The following is an 18,346-nucleotide window of genomic DNA, read 5'->3' on the forward strand; positions in this document are numbered from 1 at the left end:
ACATGCAAAAGAGTTTAAGGGTCAATAGGCCATTTCCGCGTTCACGTATGCCTCCTCTTCAAAGCGAGTCTAAGTGCGAAGTTTTTGTGATGGTAATTAGTTCTACTTTACATATGATAGCAAACTAATTATCATAAGAAAAGCTAAAAGCTTCGCACTTAGACTCGCTTTGAAGAGGAGGCAGGCATGAACTCGGAAATGGCCTATTCAATACAAAATGACCCCGTAGTCTCCTTCATGTGGCAAAACCGATAAGGGCTATGACTAACGCATTACAATACAAACGAAAATCAACCAACACATGCAAAACGCGTGGGAATACGCTTATCTTTTAACAGTTAATTTTTATTAGTTTACATTTTGCATTTCGTTTATTAACAACAACAACAACAACAACAGCTATTTTGTCTCAACAATAGCACAACTCCAATTACACCTGCTTTACAATAGGCCCTTTCCGAGTTCAAGTCTGCCTCCTCTTCAAAGCGAGTCTAAGTGCGAAGTTTTTGTTATGAAAATTAGTTTTCATTCATATGTAATGTAGAACTAATTTTCATAACAAAAACTTCGCACTTAGACTCGCTTTGAAGAGGAGGCAGACATGAACTCGGAAATGGCCTATTGTTAATAATAACATAGGAGAAAGTTCGCTCGCGTGAACAGCCGGCATATTGTATTGATGTATATTGGTGTGGTTCTCAATAGGGCTAGCAATAGTTTTTTTCTCTATTCACCCCATACAGTTCTACTCAAAGCAACGCTCAAATTGAACACTATCTTGTTCAACAAAGTTTATCTCATTTACGACGTAAAAGTCACAGATCAAATCTTACAAACCCTTTTTAAATGCCTCTGCTTCAAAGCGACGACAAGGGTGAAAACAAAACTTCTGAACTCGCTTTGAAAATGGGAGTCTGGCGACTTGAGAGAGGAACTGTTGAAACTAAATGCTTTCCTCAAAGCTTTCTCATAATATCGACCCTTTTGCACGGGTACAAAACGTTTAACCTTTCTAAAAACTTTCTGGTCTTTTCGATTACCCATTTTCAATCATTAACAAATTTACGGTTCAAAACACTCCTTCGAATGAAAAAAAGTGCCTTTGTAATTAAGCTTATTTTGATTAGGACTATCAGTTTAGGGCTAAAAGATTTATGCCAGAAGAAACGTAAAGTAACCAACTATCATATTTATCACTTTATCACTTCCCACGAAACTGTAAAGGATCACTGTAGATATCAGCGTCCGCTCTTTGCTGTGTGGATGTACTGGCGAGGAAGATTAAAACATTTCAGTTGTCCTTCTTGTCTTCAGGAGCCTGGGTTTCGTCTTTTTCCAACTGAGCCTGAGAAGACCGACAGAGAGATGAAGGGATGAGTATTTATCGATGACGACAAGAGAAAATGAGGCGACAGAGAGGGAGGTGCCCGGTCCAGCCCTAATATGTCATGTCCACGAAAGTTATTTTTAGACTCGCAAAAGTCTTTGTTCTAGCGGAAGTCTGCCTTCCGAGACGTCCGCGTGCATTTTGAAAAGACATGAAAATATTCATCAGCCTTCCACGTGCGCCGCCATTTTCTCTTTTCACTAAGAACCTGAGAGCGAGGCAAGACCGCATGCGGACGTCTCGGAAGACAGCTTGCCGCTAGAAAAAGACTTCCGCTCGTCTAAAAATAACTTTCGTGGACATGACATATCCCGGCCAACGCCCTGAGCCCCCCTCTCTGTCCCCTCATTTTCTCTTGATGACGCTGCATCACTATGTCCAGAAATGTACGTACATGTAATATAATTAGACCGGCAGGTACAAAACCCAGGTCACAAGTCACAGGTCATTGTTTTTCCAATACAGAAAGAATGCTAAATAATTCTTTTAAAGCTAAGCTTAGGGCAAATGTTATGTACCAGTCAATTCCAAGTGCAACCTGTCCATTATTTTGTCCAGTATTTTGCGTCTGCGATCGTTCGCGTTCAAACGTGTTCTAAGCCGTTCTTTTGCTACCTTTTCTCAGTTTTTGATGGCGTCCTGATCGACTAACAACAGCCCACAATCGCTTTTCAAAGTGGCGGCCAGCGAAATAGACTAGTGCGCACGTCAATATTTGGAAAAGAATGTTCTTGTCCATACAGGCCACTATTCTTTTGCAATTCTTTCTGTCTTACTGTCGTTTTCATCTGGGCATGGACATGACACAGGAAGTTTGAAGTTTGAGTTGGCAGCCGTGAAGCAAACTTTTGTGCGCGATAGTTCGAAAGTGTTTGAAGCATACTTTAACAGATCACCGCCAATTTCTTCAAAAAAGTCTTCGATATCTAGTCTTGCCACCATTCTAGGAAAATTTGCATGAATATCTTTCAAACTTTAAAAGAAACTTGTCACATTTGCAGCTAAGTAGAGCATATTTTCCCATAACATGTCCCGCCTTACAATGCAGATGAAAGCAATGGTGATTTAAGTATTTTTTTGGTTAAGAAACATCATGACCCCTCCCTCCCCACCCACCTGTGCTTTGGAGTGTTCATCCAAGAGCCTATCATACTCTCTTGTCAATCCAGTAGCTTGTTCCTTCAACGCAGCCAAATCCAGCTTGGTCTTCTCAAGCTCTGTAAGAGAAAAATTATATATGTATGTAAACTAGAAATAACAGCGGGTGAGTGAAAAATAACAAATGAGGTAATGGAGGGACATAGTTTTTGACTGCTAAAGTGCCCCTGTGATAAAAAAAAAAAATCACTTCCTGTTTTCCTTCAGATTTTGAAAATACGTTTGCTTGACACCTGACTGGCAAAATGTGAGCTTTGATTTTTATCCAGCGTGTGAATGCAGCTTCAATATTATATACTCAAAACACGATTTTAAAAGTCTGAAAGCCCGAAACTCCCGTGCTGCATCTTAACTCTGTGGCCTTCGACGTCATTTTCTCCTTGATCCAGCTGTCTCAAGATCTTAAAGTTAGTAATGGCGGACCATTAAATAGGACAATTCCACTTTAAATAAACCAGTGTCTTTTTTTAAATCAAGGCTTAACACTTTAGTTGATAAATGATTAGTTAACATAGATTTGAAATCCAAAGAAAAATAATTGAATTTTTGGTCACTGGGGCACTTAAACCGATTGACACCCCAAACGGCTCCCGCAGGTTTTAATGGGTTAACATCAAATTGGTCTGAAATTTAACACCACCATTTAATTAATTAACAATCATCAAATAGTCAGAATTTCAATTAAAAAAAAAGGTTCCTGTGTGTTAAAAGCATCATACTTAGCAGCACCTTCTGTCCTTTCTGCAAGCTTCTTGGACTTTTCTTCTAAGGATTCTCGCAGCTCCTTCAATTCCTGATTGAGTTCATCTTCATCTTTTGGAGCTTTCTGGGCCTCTCCTCCTGCTTCTTCTATGGACTGTTGAAATGCAGCAAGAAAGCAACCAACTTCTGTTATAACTAATCTACACTCACGCCGCTTTAGGGGTTTCAATATAATTGGAAGTTAGCAGCTGGTGAATTAAAATATTAGGTTTGAAAGTCTGTTTTTAATAATAGAAGAAATTATTACTTCTATTTAGGCGACTTCGCTGAGTAAAGCAGCCTGTGCTTTTCATCGGCTGTCAATACTTATTCCACTGAGGCTTTTTATGTTACTTAATTTTAAGTCTACATGGGAAATCCTGGTGATTAAAGGGATAATGTTAATTGCTTACATATATGTCATTGATAAAATGTTTAAGTTTAAGTCACCCAAGAAAGACCAACTTTGAATGTTACCGGTAATTTGAAAAGTTTGGGAGGGACTTTAAAATTGCAGCAATATTTAAGATGTTTGAATACACTTCTTTGTTTGTACAATTATAGTAGATGTTTGAATGGCTTGGATGCAACAGCTACAATATTCATAAATGGCAGCTAAGTAATTATTCTTTTCTCTTTATGCTAATCATCCTAACTAGCCTCGTAAACACGAGCAAAATTCAAAAGAATTTTTGTTCCAAAGTGAGGCTAGTTAGGATGATTAGCACAAAGACAAAAGAATCATTTCTTGACCGCCATTTATGAATACGGCCTATGTACATTTGCAAATTGATGCCATTTACAGAGGCTCCTTAGAGTTTTAGGGCCACATGCAAGCTGGGCACTAGTATGACGTGAAAAGCCAAAATCGCGCGTTTTTCTGATCTTTGTGATGTCTGCGTGACCAAATCTGTAAAAATTAACGGCTAATTTTCTTGCATTCCCTTTGAGTATTTTTCTTTTTTAAATTGGCTCAGTTCTAACCATGTACAGTTTCCATTAAATAGCATATAAATTATTTGTTAAAATCCGTCAGAGCTAATTGAATATATTTAGAAACATGACAAATTACAGAATATTGGCAAAATCATCTAACCCTTGATTTTTTACCACTTCAAAATGTCAGGCAATATCATTTCCATAATGTGGCAAGGAAGAAAGAAATTTCACCAAAGGAAAGTATAAGGAATTTATGCCAAAAATAGGAAGATGTGATGTTGCCATGGTAATGGCCATAATCCAAAGCACTCGACTGCCCTGTAGCGAGGGTACTCGCAAATACTCTAGGGAGCCACCTTAATAAAATTTGATGATAATGGTGTTCATGAAGTTGATGGTAATGACATACCTTTTTTAGTTCGTCATTTTCAGCCATCAGCTGTTCGCACTGCTTGGAAACATTCTGAGCTTGACGAATGCTGGCTTCATTAGAGGCTTCAAGGACTGAGTAGCCAGAAAGGAGTTTGACAACACGGCGCAGCACTCTAACGAGAGGCACAAATTCAATTTTTTTACACTTCTTTTAATGGAGGGGACATTTTTACTCCAACCTTTTCACCCCCTCAGGTATCCTAGGAATAGCCCCAAGTTGTCAAGTAAAATTGTCTGGAGTTAAACAAAGTAAGGATTGAATCATAAGGTTCAAAACGCAGTACATGTACTGTTAAGTACTGCGTTTTGAACCATATGTTTCAATCAGAAGAGAAAAGCCCCCACAGAAAAAGTCACTTACAAGGACCACATATTAGGTGCGGCTACACACACACACACACCATGGTAAATTATCCCATGCTGCCTCACACTTGGGTTTTAGTATACCGTGTTCACCAGTGGTCACACGTCACGAAGATTACCGAGGTAAAAAGAAATATCACGCAATTTATTGATGGGAAATTTAATCACAACATCATCAGCATCATGATTGGCTCTTGTACCAGGGGCATCAAAAGACCCTTCCAACTTACTATGTTAAATGTCATGGGTGCTTTGTCTAATCTTTTTTACATATCCATGGAAATTTACCTTGGGAAATGTCGGTAACACCCACTAAATGCAGTTTCCCGTAGTAAAAGGGTAATTTACTGTGGTAAGAGTGCCCCGTGTAACCCCACCTATTATCCAAATGCAGAAATTTGGCAAGGCTAAAAAGAACAGCAAAATAAAGTTTTTGGTGAGGATGGCCTAATGAACATGCTAATAAAAGTCATCTTAGGGTTATGACAGAAAGAAAAAAATAATATAGAACTTCCTTTAGCCTAAGTGGTAACATCACAGGGATGGCAACAGACTCTAAATAGATGGCCGGTTAAGATTTTAATTTATGACATAATGATGATCCAACTAGATGGAGACAAAACATTTGCAGCTGCAGTAAAATGGCAAGATATTTGAATCTACTTTAGGCAACATGAATTCTAGCATGCAGAATTTACTTCAAAACATTTTAAACTAAATATATGACCTGATGTTTGGTAAGAAAGATAATATCAACAGTCTTTGCTGACTTGACTAAGTCCATGAATACTGCACATGGATGTAGATAACTCAGAGAGAAAACAAAACTGACTTAAGCACAAAGACGCAGGGGAAAAAGCACAGAATTCAAGTCACACAAAGGATCATAGTTTTTTCTTAATTTTGCACAATCAAAAAACCCTCAGAACAATCTGTCCAAAATAATTTTAAAAATCAAGTTTATTGCCATTGGAAAATCTTCTGCAGGCACATTCTCTTTCTGTTTTGCTATGATAGTTGATTAATTCGAACAAAACTCCAAATTATATATAGCTCCTGGTGTCTTCCGTTTTTAAGCCTGATGCAACCAACTGACTTTCAATGTTGAGCATTCTTTGTTTTGGCTATTTAAAATATTGAGCCTGCATTGCTGTGTATAAAGTACATGTAAAGTCAATTTATTTAACGTCGGTAGTTCCTTCAGTTTATGAAACTGGTATCAATGGAAGTCGACGGTGCGCCTTTTCATTTCACGGTTATTTAAAGCTATAGCCACACGGATCAGAGGAAAGTGGAAACAGACACTGAAGTCACCAAGGATCGAACTGGGGACCCCTTGCTCCGAAAGCTGCGCGCTAGCCAACTGAACTACGCCTGCATATGTTGGTTTTTGAGGGGAGGGGAAAACCGGAGTACCCAGGAAAAAACCTCTCGGAGCAGAGTAGAGAACCAACAAACTCAACCCACATATGGCGTAGAATCGGGGAATCGATCCTGGACCGCATTGCTGGAAGGCGAGTGCTCTCACCACTGCACCAGCCCTGCTCTCCAAAAAATGCAAACAGAGTTTTCCTGGCATCATGGTTAGAAACTTACACAAGAAGAAACAGCGAGAATCCAGAGATATACAGGTTGCGCTGTGCACGGAACATCCTCATCTGTGCCATTGTTTCAGCTTGAGGATTGTTTTTCAAATCTTGTGGTGCTGAGTCTATTTTGCTGTATTTCCGTGTCTCCCGGATAGAATCTATCAAACAGAGGGGACAGCCTCAAAAGTTGATTCTTTTTATGAAGTGGGTGATTAAAGGTCGCTGCAAACGACAAAACGTAGAAAAATACTGGCAGATATTTTCCATTTTAGAGAGTAGATTGTCACTTTTGTACCAAATAAGGTTACCCAAGCTTAAGGGGGGTGGCTCTTAACAACCAAAACATTCAATGACATATGGACCACTTCAAATAGTCATTTCTCGAATTCTTTTAACTCGGAGTCCACAGTTATCCTGTTTGGCCAAGTGTGTTCTATTTAATTAACAATAAACATACCTTTCTCTGGTTCGACTCTCAACCATATTTGGTAAACCACATGACCAAAACAGAAAACGACTAAAACCTTGGCATCAGTTAACATAAAGTTTGTTTTTCACAAATTTTTAATGCAACATTATGAGAACATTGACTAACACACAATCTGTAGCATGGATTAAAAAAAAAATAACGATTGTTTGTGACGGAGTTACCCCCTGGGCATAAGGACACAGCAGCAGGGATTTTCCTTATGATTTCACACGTGATTAATCACTCATAACGTGGCATGGGGAAGCTGTAATCCGCATTGGTTTCCTTTACAGTTTTTTTTTTTTTTAACTTATCATTTTCTTAGGCAGTAAATTCCGCTACTTCACATTATTTACTAGCCCCAATGGCTAGTGGAAGCTCAAAATCTACTAGCCAAAACTGAAATTTCACTAGACTGTGGCTAGTTGGCTACCGTTAGTGTCGAGCCCTGTTATGAAGGAACCTATTGAGAGAGCTTGAGGTATATAGGTAACAAATTTGTAAGCAGAAAGATTTCTACTTTTTTCAGACTCAGGTGTTACAGGTCTAAAAGCTTGAGGAAATGACCCCCAAAGAAGATTTTTTTAGTTTCAACCCCCCTCCCTCTTGGATTTCCATAGCCTTTGGCCCCCCCGACCCCGAGAATTTCCAGAAACCCATCTGTCATGGGGATGTGGATTTTTCTGTAATATCCCAAAGAATTCCATGCGACACTTCACGAAAAATGATGGGGCGGTTCCCATCCAGTCAAAACGGCAGAGTACTGGGACTAGGTGCACATGCACCATGTGATTGAAGTGATGTCCGATTTCCACTGAAAAGGTTACCTCATAGAACCATCCATACAACCTTTCAGTAGGGCTGTAGCTCCCTTAGCAACCATTGTCTTTCTGTAGTTAAGTGCCACCCCCCCCCCCCTTAATACAAAACTCTTTTATTGTGGTTCTTGGATATTCTTCTTCTCTGTTTCTTTCTGAATTCTGTGATATTTTTTAAAACACTATCTTCATTGAGAAAATAGATTTTTTTAAAAAGGTTCTTGAAACCAGAAATTTTTAGAAGAGAGTTTCACTTGCTCTCGTGACTTGTAACAAAAAGTAAGAGATGCAAAACAATAATTTTGCAAACCATTGTGTTGGTGAAAATTTAAACAAAAAGCAATGCTGCAGATAAATTTATTTACGACATTTAATCAGCCAACTTTGCAGAACCCACTATCGCTTTCGCATCAGCACAGAAATGTTTGATATGTTATGGCAAATTTGTTAAACAACACGCCCCAGCTGCTAAATTAAACAGGTGACGTCAAGATCCAACATGAAAATTGAAAGTAAAAATTGAAAGGGACTGTGTTTCCTTTTTACTGTTCAAAAAGGCAGCAAAACCTTAATCCTTCAAGTTCGAGATCTCTTTAATCTCTTTAGTTTATATATTTCAAGATCGATAAGTCAATGGAGCAATGAAATGTTCCCACGTCACTTTCAGCGCTAAATAGTACACTTTTAGGAGTGTCCCAGCCAAGAAAATTGTTTTTCCGCAAATTTATACTAATGGGAACCGTTGAGATTAATGCTACGCCAGTCTTTCAGATAAAGATAATCTATCATAACGAGGGTTTACGTTAATTGTCGGAAAATTAAAATGCAGGCGAGGTTCTGTTCCGAGGTAGACTTGTATTGTACTTACCAGCAAGCAACAAGACCATCACGATCACAAAGACATTGTAGTAAAAATTGCCGTATTCGAACAAGGTTCCTATGATCCTGGAGTTGAAGATTCGGTTCCATCTATAAAGACCATAAAACAGTTTTGAACCATTCGGGATCGAACAAAATAAAACGAAGTCATGGATATATCAGCTAAAACAAACAGCTTGCACATGTAATGTACACATGTCGAAACTAACAAAGCCTTACCTTCGGGGAGAAATAAAGGGAAGACAGAAAAGAATTAGGATTCCAATCTCGAAGTAGAGGAAGCCGGCTGCGAAAGTCCACTGTAGCGTCATTTTGATGGAATTTAAGCTCCTGAAAAGGTGATTGAATGTGAAGATAGCAATCGCAAAAAGAAATGACTCACGAGTAAGGTAACCAAGCCTTTTGGACTTGGTAACCTACTTAATACATGTTCATGGGATCCCTGAGAACTCGTGACGTTTGGAACGTTTCTGCAAAATCGTCTAACTGTGGATCGGCATAGAAAACGTTTTTCAAGATGACTGTATTCTCCTTGCTGTATTGCATTGTTTTTGCTATTTTTCTTCATTTTCCTTCGAATTCCAAGACATCAATAATATGGCCTCTTCCGGCCTCTATCTCGTTGTCTGGGCCACCACTTCCTGTTTCGCCAGTGTTCACTTTCAAGACATCGTCTACCTCTGGAGTCCTCAAGCGAGGAATTACACGATACTTGGAAATAATTCTCCAGCAGATTGAAAAAAAGAATCATTTAGACCCTCGTGCAAACGATGAAGCTCTGAGCGAACTCTTTTTGATAGTTAGCAGCGACAGTGAAAGTTTGCAAGCTGACACATCTTACAACTACACGCTGAAGCTGAGCAAAGGACAAGCCAGTATTGAATCAAAGACCCCGTATGGCGCCTTGTAAGTTGTGAATTCAAACACATTTCAGCCATGCAGATGCTTTGTTTTTCACGCAGGCTAGTCAGCCAAACACAATTAAGCTTAAACTATGGAACATGGTGCTGCGGTAGGGGGACGACTTCCATGATCCGCCCTTGTGGTGTAAATGAGTAAGATTCCTGCCCCTTGGATTCTTGTTACAACGCCTTGAAAATGACCTTTCCTACCCCTTGCATATTTTTCTTTGTGTCTTTGAGAAAGAAAGATTATTACCAGCCGTTTTCTGATGGACCTTATCCATGGTGGGGAGTTCAGATGGAACATCCCAGAGTGGCCTGCAGGAAACCCCCCTCGTCCTTTGCCTACTGCTGGTCAATTTGTAAGAATAGTCTGGACCAAGACTACAAATCTGAAAGAATTGCTAACATTCTTTGTTTCATCCCCTGCAGGTACGGAATGGAGACATTTTCCCAGCTCATCGTTGATGGAAGCATAGTTAACAGCACAGTGAATATTGTCGATGAACCAAAATACAACCACAGAGGGTTGATGTTGGACACTGGGTAAGAGTGCATTCCCAGATTTGGTGTCATATATGGGTTGAGTTTGTTGCTTTTCTACTCTGCACCAAGAGGTTTTTTTCTCCGGGTACTCCGGTTTTCCCTCTCTACAAAAACCAACATTTGATTTGATTTGCATTAATTTGTTAATTTTAATTAGCATGGTCCGATCCACCGCTAGAAGATTAGACACTTAAATAAAGTTCCTTAAAGTTTCCTTTCTTTTTTTTTACTATTACATTATTACTAAATACTAGTCAGTATCATCATCATCAGTATGTTCAATTTACTATAATTTGTTGTTGTTGTTGTTTTTCTTCTTCTTATGATTATTATTATTATTATGATTGTTGTTATTATTATTATTATTATTATTATTATTATTATTATTATCATCATGTATTACCATTATCCATTGGGTCAAATTGGAGCACCATTGAACTAACGGGAGGAGTCAATGGAGGGGATGCCTTTTTAAATCTCAAACAAGAGAATGTAGCTTGGATTCAGGGGTTTACGCAGCCAACAAGAGGCGTTATTTTGTTACTTGTGTAAATCCTTATCCCTTTAATTATTAAGGAGTGCCCTATTGATCATGAAAAGTGAAATTGCCTGGCATTAAAGCCAGACATTTTGTCTTTGGAATAAAAAAACGTAACCTTACATAAGCTACAAAGAGGTACACCATCTATGAAAATTATATATCGAGCACTCTGCAAATTCCCTTTTGACTTATGGCTGTTTTTGCTGACCTCATACACCAAAAGGTTTTTGAGATATCACTACCAAGCCAGCCACATTTTTGCTGGAAAATTCAGGCCTGTCCAACAGAACAGGAACTCTGTGCCCTAGCTGCTCTGATCAAACAGTGTATGGGATCTTGAATGTCCCACAGAGTTTATGAACATTGAAGGGTTGTGAGTTGGGGCTACGGTTTATAGTCCTTATCTGAGAGAACTTAAAAGTCTAGCCATTAATTTTGTAGATTCCATTCCATTCCTTTCTCCTCAGTTATTTGAAAACCCTGAGTGTTGGTCCAGCTGGAATCGAACTCACTACCTCCCGCACGGTATCCTGATGTTCAACAAACTGAACCATCCAGTCGGTGGTTTTAAAAAAATTGTTCAGAGCGAGAACATTTGATGTCATTTTTAAGAGCAAAAGGTTTAATAATAATGCCTTTGTGTCAAAAAATGGCATTCAAACTCTCGAATACCCGTTTTCGGCCACCATTTTTTAGACTCTCAATTTCCTATTGCCTGTACAGGTACATTTTAAATTTACAGACTGTCAAGCTATGTCACACATGACCAGTTGTTTTGAGATTTGTACGTAGTATTCAAATCTGCGTGCAAGTTTTGAACTTTGCTCTCGAGATTCTGAATTCCCATTGAATATTTCCTTGATATGTCAAAAATAGTTATCTGTGAACTTTCATGTTATAAAAGTTTTATAAATGGTGTTTGAAAAGTAAAGGCTACTTCAAACATTTGATGAATTATTGTTCAGTTTATTATTGTGCATTTTTTGTAGCAACTTTCAGAAAAATCTTCAAGATTCCATTCAAATCTGGAAACTCCAAACAGGAATGTTTATTTCAGTCTTGTGGATACTCAGGTCACACATGACATATATACCGGTAGCTTGAGTTGACTGTAAATTAATGGCAAGTTGTGTTGTTTCTTGCAGAAGGAGATACTTTCCTGTTGAGCTTCTTTACAACATCCTCGATGGCATGAGCTATGTCAAGTTGAATGTTTTTCATCTGCACATTTTAGATTGGTGTCGATTCAGTGTTGAGAGCAAACTGTAAGCCTTCACAAGTTTTTTGAATATTAGAAATTTATATTATTTTCAAAGCCAACTATAGACCACTTTCATAGATGGCGACCAACTTTACATTCTTTTGTATTTATGTTAATTAGACCTACTGCCCTCGTTTTAAAACAAATATTCTTTTGAAATTTGCTTGTCGTAGCGAGGTTAGTAGGGCTTATTAGCATTAAAACAAAAGAATAATTTATTTGGCCACCATTATGAAAGAGGTCTATAGTCAGTGTATCTGATTTTAAGTTTGTTCTCTCAGTTCAACTCCATTGTTATGCCAAAGGCGAGAAATTATTGCAAGGACTTTAGTCCAGTCCAATTCAATATGAAGAATTTGGGATGACCTCTTAGATTTTTATTTGTTTTTTCCTGAAATTGGTACTATTGATCCAGTCTGATGGACTGACTGAAAACATTTTAATTGATCTTATATTGTAAAGTCCTGTGAACTGAATACCAGTAGTAGTTTCAGTAAGTACTGACAGGCGACACAAATTGTCAGCTACTTCATGCAGACAAGTCAGCAATTTTTTTTCCACAAACAAAGAAATTAAATACAGATTCATTCAAAACTAAGGTTATTAGTACATGTATATTCATTTTAACAATGACAGCAGTCGGTTACTCAACTCACACCAGCCACCAACTCGAAATTTTCTTGAAACCCTTGGGATACAATTCAATCTATACATAGCGATGGATCAAGGTTAAGCTGTTGGTGTAGACTGCCTTAATGAAATGGGCTGACAGGGTCAAGCGATTTTGATCTCTTTATAAGAGTAGCCTGCGTGGCAGGCGTTCAAAGGAAAGGGAGAACCAGCAAAAGAATAACGCGTTTGCGCCCGACCTCCTCATTCTCCCTCTGGTTCTCCCTTTCCTTCCCCTTCGAACGGCTGCCATGCAGGCTATATAAAAACTACAGAAAATGTCTTTAAGTTAGCATCAGTAAAAACCCAAACTAATGCATTATGCAATATGCCTTTTTACAGAAGCACGTGACCTTAAAGCGTGTAACTTGCAACGCTTTTCCTTGGAACAAAGCTTGGGATATTAGGACACTAATTTTATGCCCAAATATGGACATAAAAAGATCGCAGCTGCATGCGCGGGAAAGTCCGTCAGCTACGTTACATCCAAATAAGGAGATTTTTAAATTCCAAATACCCCAGCTCTGAACCAAAGTCTGTTTTCTATTGATGGGATTTTGTCACTGTATTGAGGAAATTGATTGTCTTCTGTTATAGATCGCAACGATGGAAATGATTTTTTGAACAATTTAGATAAATTTTTCGAATTTTCAAACATCATTGAAAACTCCTGCAAACACTTTTCATCACCTTTGTTCCTGAACGTTTTTTGCAAGGGCATAGAATCTTAGGGCGCTTTCCATTTGACAGAATGGACCGGACAGACCAGGCATTCTACAATGCCTTCAAATTAACACACCTCGAGGGAGTTGAGGATGACATATACTCCTGCAGAAGAATACGAGGGACTAACAGGCAAGCGTTCCTTCAAATTGTTGCATTTTCTTTGCAAACCATTGACGGGTCTGGCCGGCCAGTTCTGACAAAAGGAAAGCACCCTTAATTTCTATATAATAACTTTTCGACCAGAAAACCTCAAAATGAGCATAACATGGCAGATTTGTCCAGAAATTAATGCAGGTGATTAAATTAATACAAAACGATTTTGATATGCGAAGCGAAGTGTCCCCCAATACTCTTCAACATCACTTTCATCTGGAAATATAGTCAATTAGCATTTACCTTTACCAAGAAATCGTACTAACCTGTACACTTACCCTCTTAGCTTGCTGAAAAATAGTAATAGCAATAGACCATCATACAGTTATGCTCAGTTACCAGGGCTTTGAATAAAAGTGAAGCTGGAATTGACCTTGGTTCGGATACAAACCTCACTGCTTTTCCTATGTAAACAGAAACTTGTTAGCATTACAATAACATGATTTGCATAAGAAAAGCAATGGCGTTTGTATCAAAGCAAGGTTATCTCCAGCCTTGCTGTTATTCAAGCGCAGAACTGTAAAATAGTCTATTGCTTAAGCTCTAAATTTTCTTAAAACCCTTGGGATACAATTTAATCCATAGAATCCTTTTCTCCATTATTTTTTAATAGTTACCCTGAATTACAAAATGCTTCAAGTGAGTTTTACAGCCAGGAACAAATAAGATCTTTGGTATCATATGCTGCTGACAGAGGAATTCGAGTTATCCCAGAAGTGGAATCAGCGTAAGTTAATTTTATTCAATTTGATACTGGGACCCCTTTTTAGCTCATGGATGACGTAGTCATGCAATGAGGTATCAGGAGCAGTCATGCACTCACTCACTTGATCACTCCATTCCAATAATATTAATATATTCATTAAACTTCATTTTGACATTTTCCCTGTACCTTCCATGCTAAGTATTACTTTCGTCCCGGAGTCCTTACGTGCGTATCTTTGGAAGGTTTTAGGGGGTAGTAGAAAGGTGCTGTTTTTGCTTAGTGGGCCTTGGAACGAATTTTGAAGGTGTAATGTGGGTGCTTTTTTGTTCGGTACTCAAACAAAAAAATAAAATGCCTTTGTGGAGTTGCAAAAAAGAAAGTTTAAAATACCATAAAACAGGAGATGAAAAATGAACGTGGAATTCATAGAAGCGGAGAGTTTAATTCAAGATTTCACCGTTTACGGTCTTTGTGTTTACTTGTGACTCCAGCGGCCTGTACTAAAGGAGATGGGACTTCTTATTAACATATCATTCAAAAGAACAATGTACGTACGAAATTAGCTCGTTCCCAGTTTTACTGCCCGGTTCAATTTTTATATCGATGTTGCGATTTGTTGTATTATGAACTTTATAAATTAAATGTTTTGATGCTTAGTTCGTGCTCTTTCACGCGATCCGCAAACTTAGGTAGATGAGAAATATATATATAAGTTTTGTCTGACGAGCGCTTAGGCGCGAAACTCAGAGTAACAGAGAATCGATGCGTCCTCTTTAATCCTTCAACTTATGTATACTTAGCTCTGCTACCACAGCATTGAGCACTTTACGCCAAGGTTGACTCGACCTCCACATTTACCGAAAGGAGTACCTTTTTCACGCTTCAGGTATATGAAAGAGGAGGGATTTCACGAGTCGAAAGAATATGAAAGGGTAGGGGCATTTGTCATTTGGCTATTTAAAAGGGCCTTTCATTATTTTCCAATGGAAGGTATACGAAACGGGTATCTTTTCTGCCAAAAATGGTATATAAAAGAGTAACGGGTCGGACCTCGGAGCGGAGCCCCCCCTCCCCCACTCCGGGGGACTTGAGCGGCCTAAACTAAAGGTGACACTTTTTGTTAACATATCATTCGTCCGAATTATCGTCCCGGATTCGATGCTTAAGCCTATTCGTTTTCTACAAAACTCCACCACCATATCATTAACTAGTGGGAACGTGATACATCTTAATCTTACAGCTCAACACGTTGCATAATACTGTTTAATTGAACGGAGTCGTAGAACAGTACAAACAAACGAAACATAGTCAGGGTTTGCCCGTCGCGTTAGCTACCTAACAATTATGTGAACTTATCGATTATTAGTATACGTTAGAAAAACGCTTTTTGACAATCTAGGGAAAACAAGACGGGTAGACAGTTCGAACAGTGTCCGTTTCATTTTGGTTTGAGAATCCACTCTACTGCTCTCTCATAGCCGTTCAGAATGGTTACTCGGCGACAATTTAGCATCCATCTTGATGGTACAATTCGATTGCGGCAGCGAAGGAAATTTCGTGCAATCAACCCATTATAGTCAGCCACGGAGATCCACTTGCGCCTTCCATTTCGCTCAGCGGGAATTTCATGACTCAATAAAGACGCTCGGAGAAAATGGATGAACTCTGCACTGTGATCGTGGTATTCCACAAAAGCTTCCAACCCTCTAGAACTGGAAATGGCAGCATTGTTTGTGTCGTGCAAAACTTTCTTGCGAAAGCTGTCTCCTCGTGGCATAAAATGGGCTCGTGTCATCGCTTCTATCTGCAAATTTGTGAGCTGAACCCAGTTTAGAAACTCGGTGATAATAACCGCGAAAGAGTTATTGAAGTTCAGAAAGGGCTTGAAAGTGTCCAGTAGTTGTGTCAGAGGAACGAAGTCTGCAATGTTAGAGGTGGTCACCCGATCAAACTTCCAGCTTGCAGGAAGAAATGGTGTGATCTCCATACAGTTGCACAACAGGAAGTGGAACTCGACTTTGTCAGTGGCCATTCTCAAAGCGCATTTCGTAAGCACGTGACTGACGTACTCGCTGTACATCTTCAGGATACAAGCAGAGTATCCCCATCGTCGGACCTCTTTGTAATCCCATCCACAGAATGGAAGGACGGACGATTGAAGGATGTAACTGAAAGCGCCCCTGTTGTTATTAAGTAAGAAGTCGGAACCCGTCAGAGTAAAATTCTCTCGGGGAAGAACCTCTCGAGATTCGTTTGCTAACAGAATCCCATTCGCAAACCACTCTGATGCTGATCTTTTGTGCTCCTTCGGGATTTCCATCAGGTACATATCCATTCCGTTCTTTGCTTTGGGGTCTTCGAACTGCCTGCGCCGAGCCTCGGTGATCCAATCTCCGCCACGGGAGCTTAGTTGAATCCAAGTACACCATACTTCAATAATCCTCTGAAAGTGACTCTGGTGTATCTTCATTCTGCCTTGTGTCAGCTCTTCAAGACTCGATGCTTCAATCAATTCATGCAGGGTCCGAATCACTAGCTGAAAGTCATCCTCGCTGAGCCGCAGAGAATACCAAATCTGTGTTACTGATGATGCGACTTGTTCTCCTCCTGCAGTTAAATTTAAAAACGTTAATAATAATAATCACGCATATCTGCGTGTTTTTGAAATTGTATCCATTGGAAACTCGGAAAAAATCCGAGTTCCAGATGTGATTTGAACCCACAACCCTCCGTAATCTAGTTGTATGCTCTAATTAACCACCGATCTACTGGACACTAGGGAGCTTAAGCACGCGCGTTTTTGAGACGCGGACGGCAACTGGAAGAGACCAATTCGCGTGCCAGGACAGTTGTGTCTCCCAGATTTTTATACTAATCATCTCTAATGGAGAAAAGAGACTTGGCAATGAAATTTGGTTGTGTGAAGACAAGTTAAAAGGGAAAAAAGCTCACTTCCGATTGCCGTGCGCGTCTCAAAAATGCGCGTGCTCAAGCTCCCTACTGTGTGGTGAGCAACGGTGAAATGTGGGTCTTTGACTAGAACAGCATCACGCAGAATGATATAACCCATATGAGATGTTGAACTTGCATCCATTGGAAACTATGCTTCCAGTCGTTATTTGACTTTTCAATTACGTGATGAAGGTCTAGTCAAATACCCACATTTCACTCTTGGTCACCATAGAATCTGCAGTAGCTCAGTGGTTTCAACGTGCGTACTTGATCATGGAGGGTGGGAGGTTCAAATCCCATCTGGGGCTTGGAGATTTTCCGAGTTTCTAATGGATGCAATTTCAACAATACACACACATACACACATATCATTCTCACATTTGCTCATTAATAATAATAATAATAATAATAATAATAATGATGATGATGATGATATGATGATAATAATAATAATAATTATTATTATTATGGTAATAATAATAATAATAATAATAATAATAATGATGATGATGATGATGATGATGATGATGATGATGACTATTATTGTGATAAATGTGTATTTCGATCTTTGAAATACGGAGGCGGTAGCAATATAACAATACGATACGCTTTGACTAAATAATAATAATACGATAAATGATTACCATTTCAAATCCAACATTAAAAAAAAAACGCTTAACAGTCATTGAATATACAGAAAAATCACGCATAACGCATGATAAAAAAGTACAAAAACTTTCAATTTTCATGTTGCGAGAACTGTGGCCTTAGCACAAAGAGTGTTCTTGGTGAATGTAAGCAGGGGGGAGGGGCCAAGGTCAATCCTGTAACTACTTTATTGGCAAAAATATAACTATTGGCATCCAGCCATTCCATTAACAACAGTTAAGCTCCCTTTTATGATGGCTGCCACAGGACATGTTACTGGTACAAGTGTCCGCCACCTTTGAAAGATACATCTACTGAAAATTTATTTAATTTCAAGATAATAAGAAGCACTTTCAAGTCTCAAGGCCTACTGTAGGTTATAGAGCCCAGGACACCGACGTGCTCTCAGTAACTGGGGAGGCTTCAATCAACTTAAAAGTTCCCCTGTGACCAGAAAATCAATTGTC

The 18,346-nt window shown here is 39.0% G+C and overlaps 3 protein-coding genes across 3 annotated transcripts; 1 reads left to right on the plus strand and 2 right to left on the minus strand.

Annotated features, from left to right (window-relative positions):
* Positions 1-327: 327 nt before the first annotated feature.
* On the minus strand, positions 328-9,171 carry LOC138035586 (B-cell receptor-associated protein 31-like). The gene is made up of 7 exons (XM_068882228.1): positions 8,995-9,171; positions 8,765-8,865; positions 6,617-6,767; positions 4,635-4,770; positions 3,275-3,401; positions 2,504-2,604; positions 328-1,345 (listed from the first exon to the last, which is right to left on the minus strand). Exons 1-7 carry the CDS (start codon positions 9,084-9,086, stop codon positions 1,292-1,294), a joined length of 762 nt encoding a protein of 253 aa, XP_068738329.1. The 5' UTR covers positions 9,087-9,171; the 3' UTR covers positions 328-1,291.
* A 14-nt stretch (positions 9,172-9,185) lies between these two features.
* On the plus strand, positions 9,186-14,381 carry LOC138035587 (uncharacterized). The gene is made up of 4 exons (XM_068882229.1): positions 9,186-9,681; positions 10,110-10,223; positions 11,910-12,029; positions 14,187-14,381. Exons 1-4 carry the CDS (start codon positions 9,293-9,295, stop codon positions 14,302-14,304), a joined length of 741 nt encoding a protein of 246 aa, XP_068738330.1. The 5' UTR covers positions 9,186-9,292; the 3' UTR covers positions 14,305-14,381.
* A 1,147-nt stretch (positions 14,382-15,528) lies between these two features.
* On the minus strand, positions 15,529-16,896 carry LOC138035585 (uncharacterized). Its single transcript, XM_068882227.1, has one exon. It carries the CDS (start codon positions 16,747-16,749, stop codon positions 15,718-15,720), a length of 1,032 nt encoding a protein of 343 aa, XP_068738328.1. The 5' UTR covers positions 16,750-16,896; the 3' UTR covers positions 15,529-15,717.
* Positions 16,897-18,346: the final 1,450 nt, after the last annotated feature.

This window comes from Montipora capricornis, unplaced genomic scaffold (genome assembly GCF_036669925.1).
Source record: "Montipora capricornis isolate CH-2021 unplaced genomic scaffold, ASM3666992v2 scaffold_425, whole genome shotgun sequence".
NCBI classification, from domain to species: domain Eukaryota; kingdom Metazoa; phylum Cnidaria; class Anthozoa; order Scleractinia; family Acroporidae; genus Montipora; species Montipora capricornis.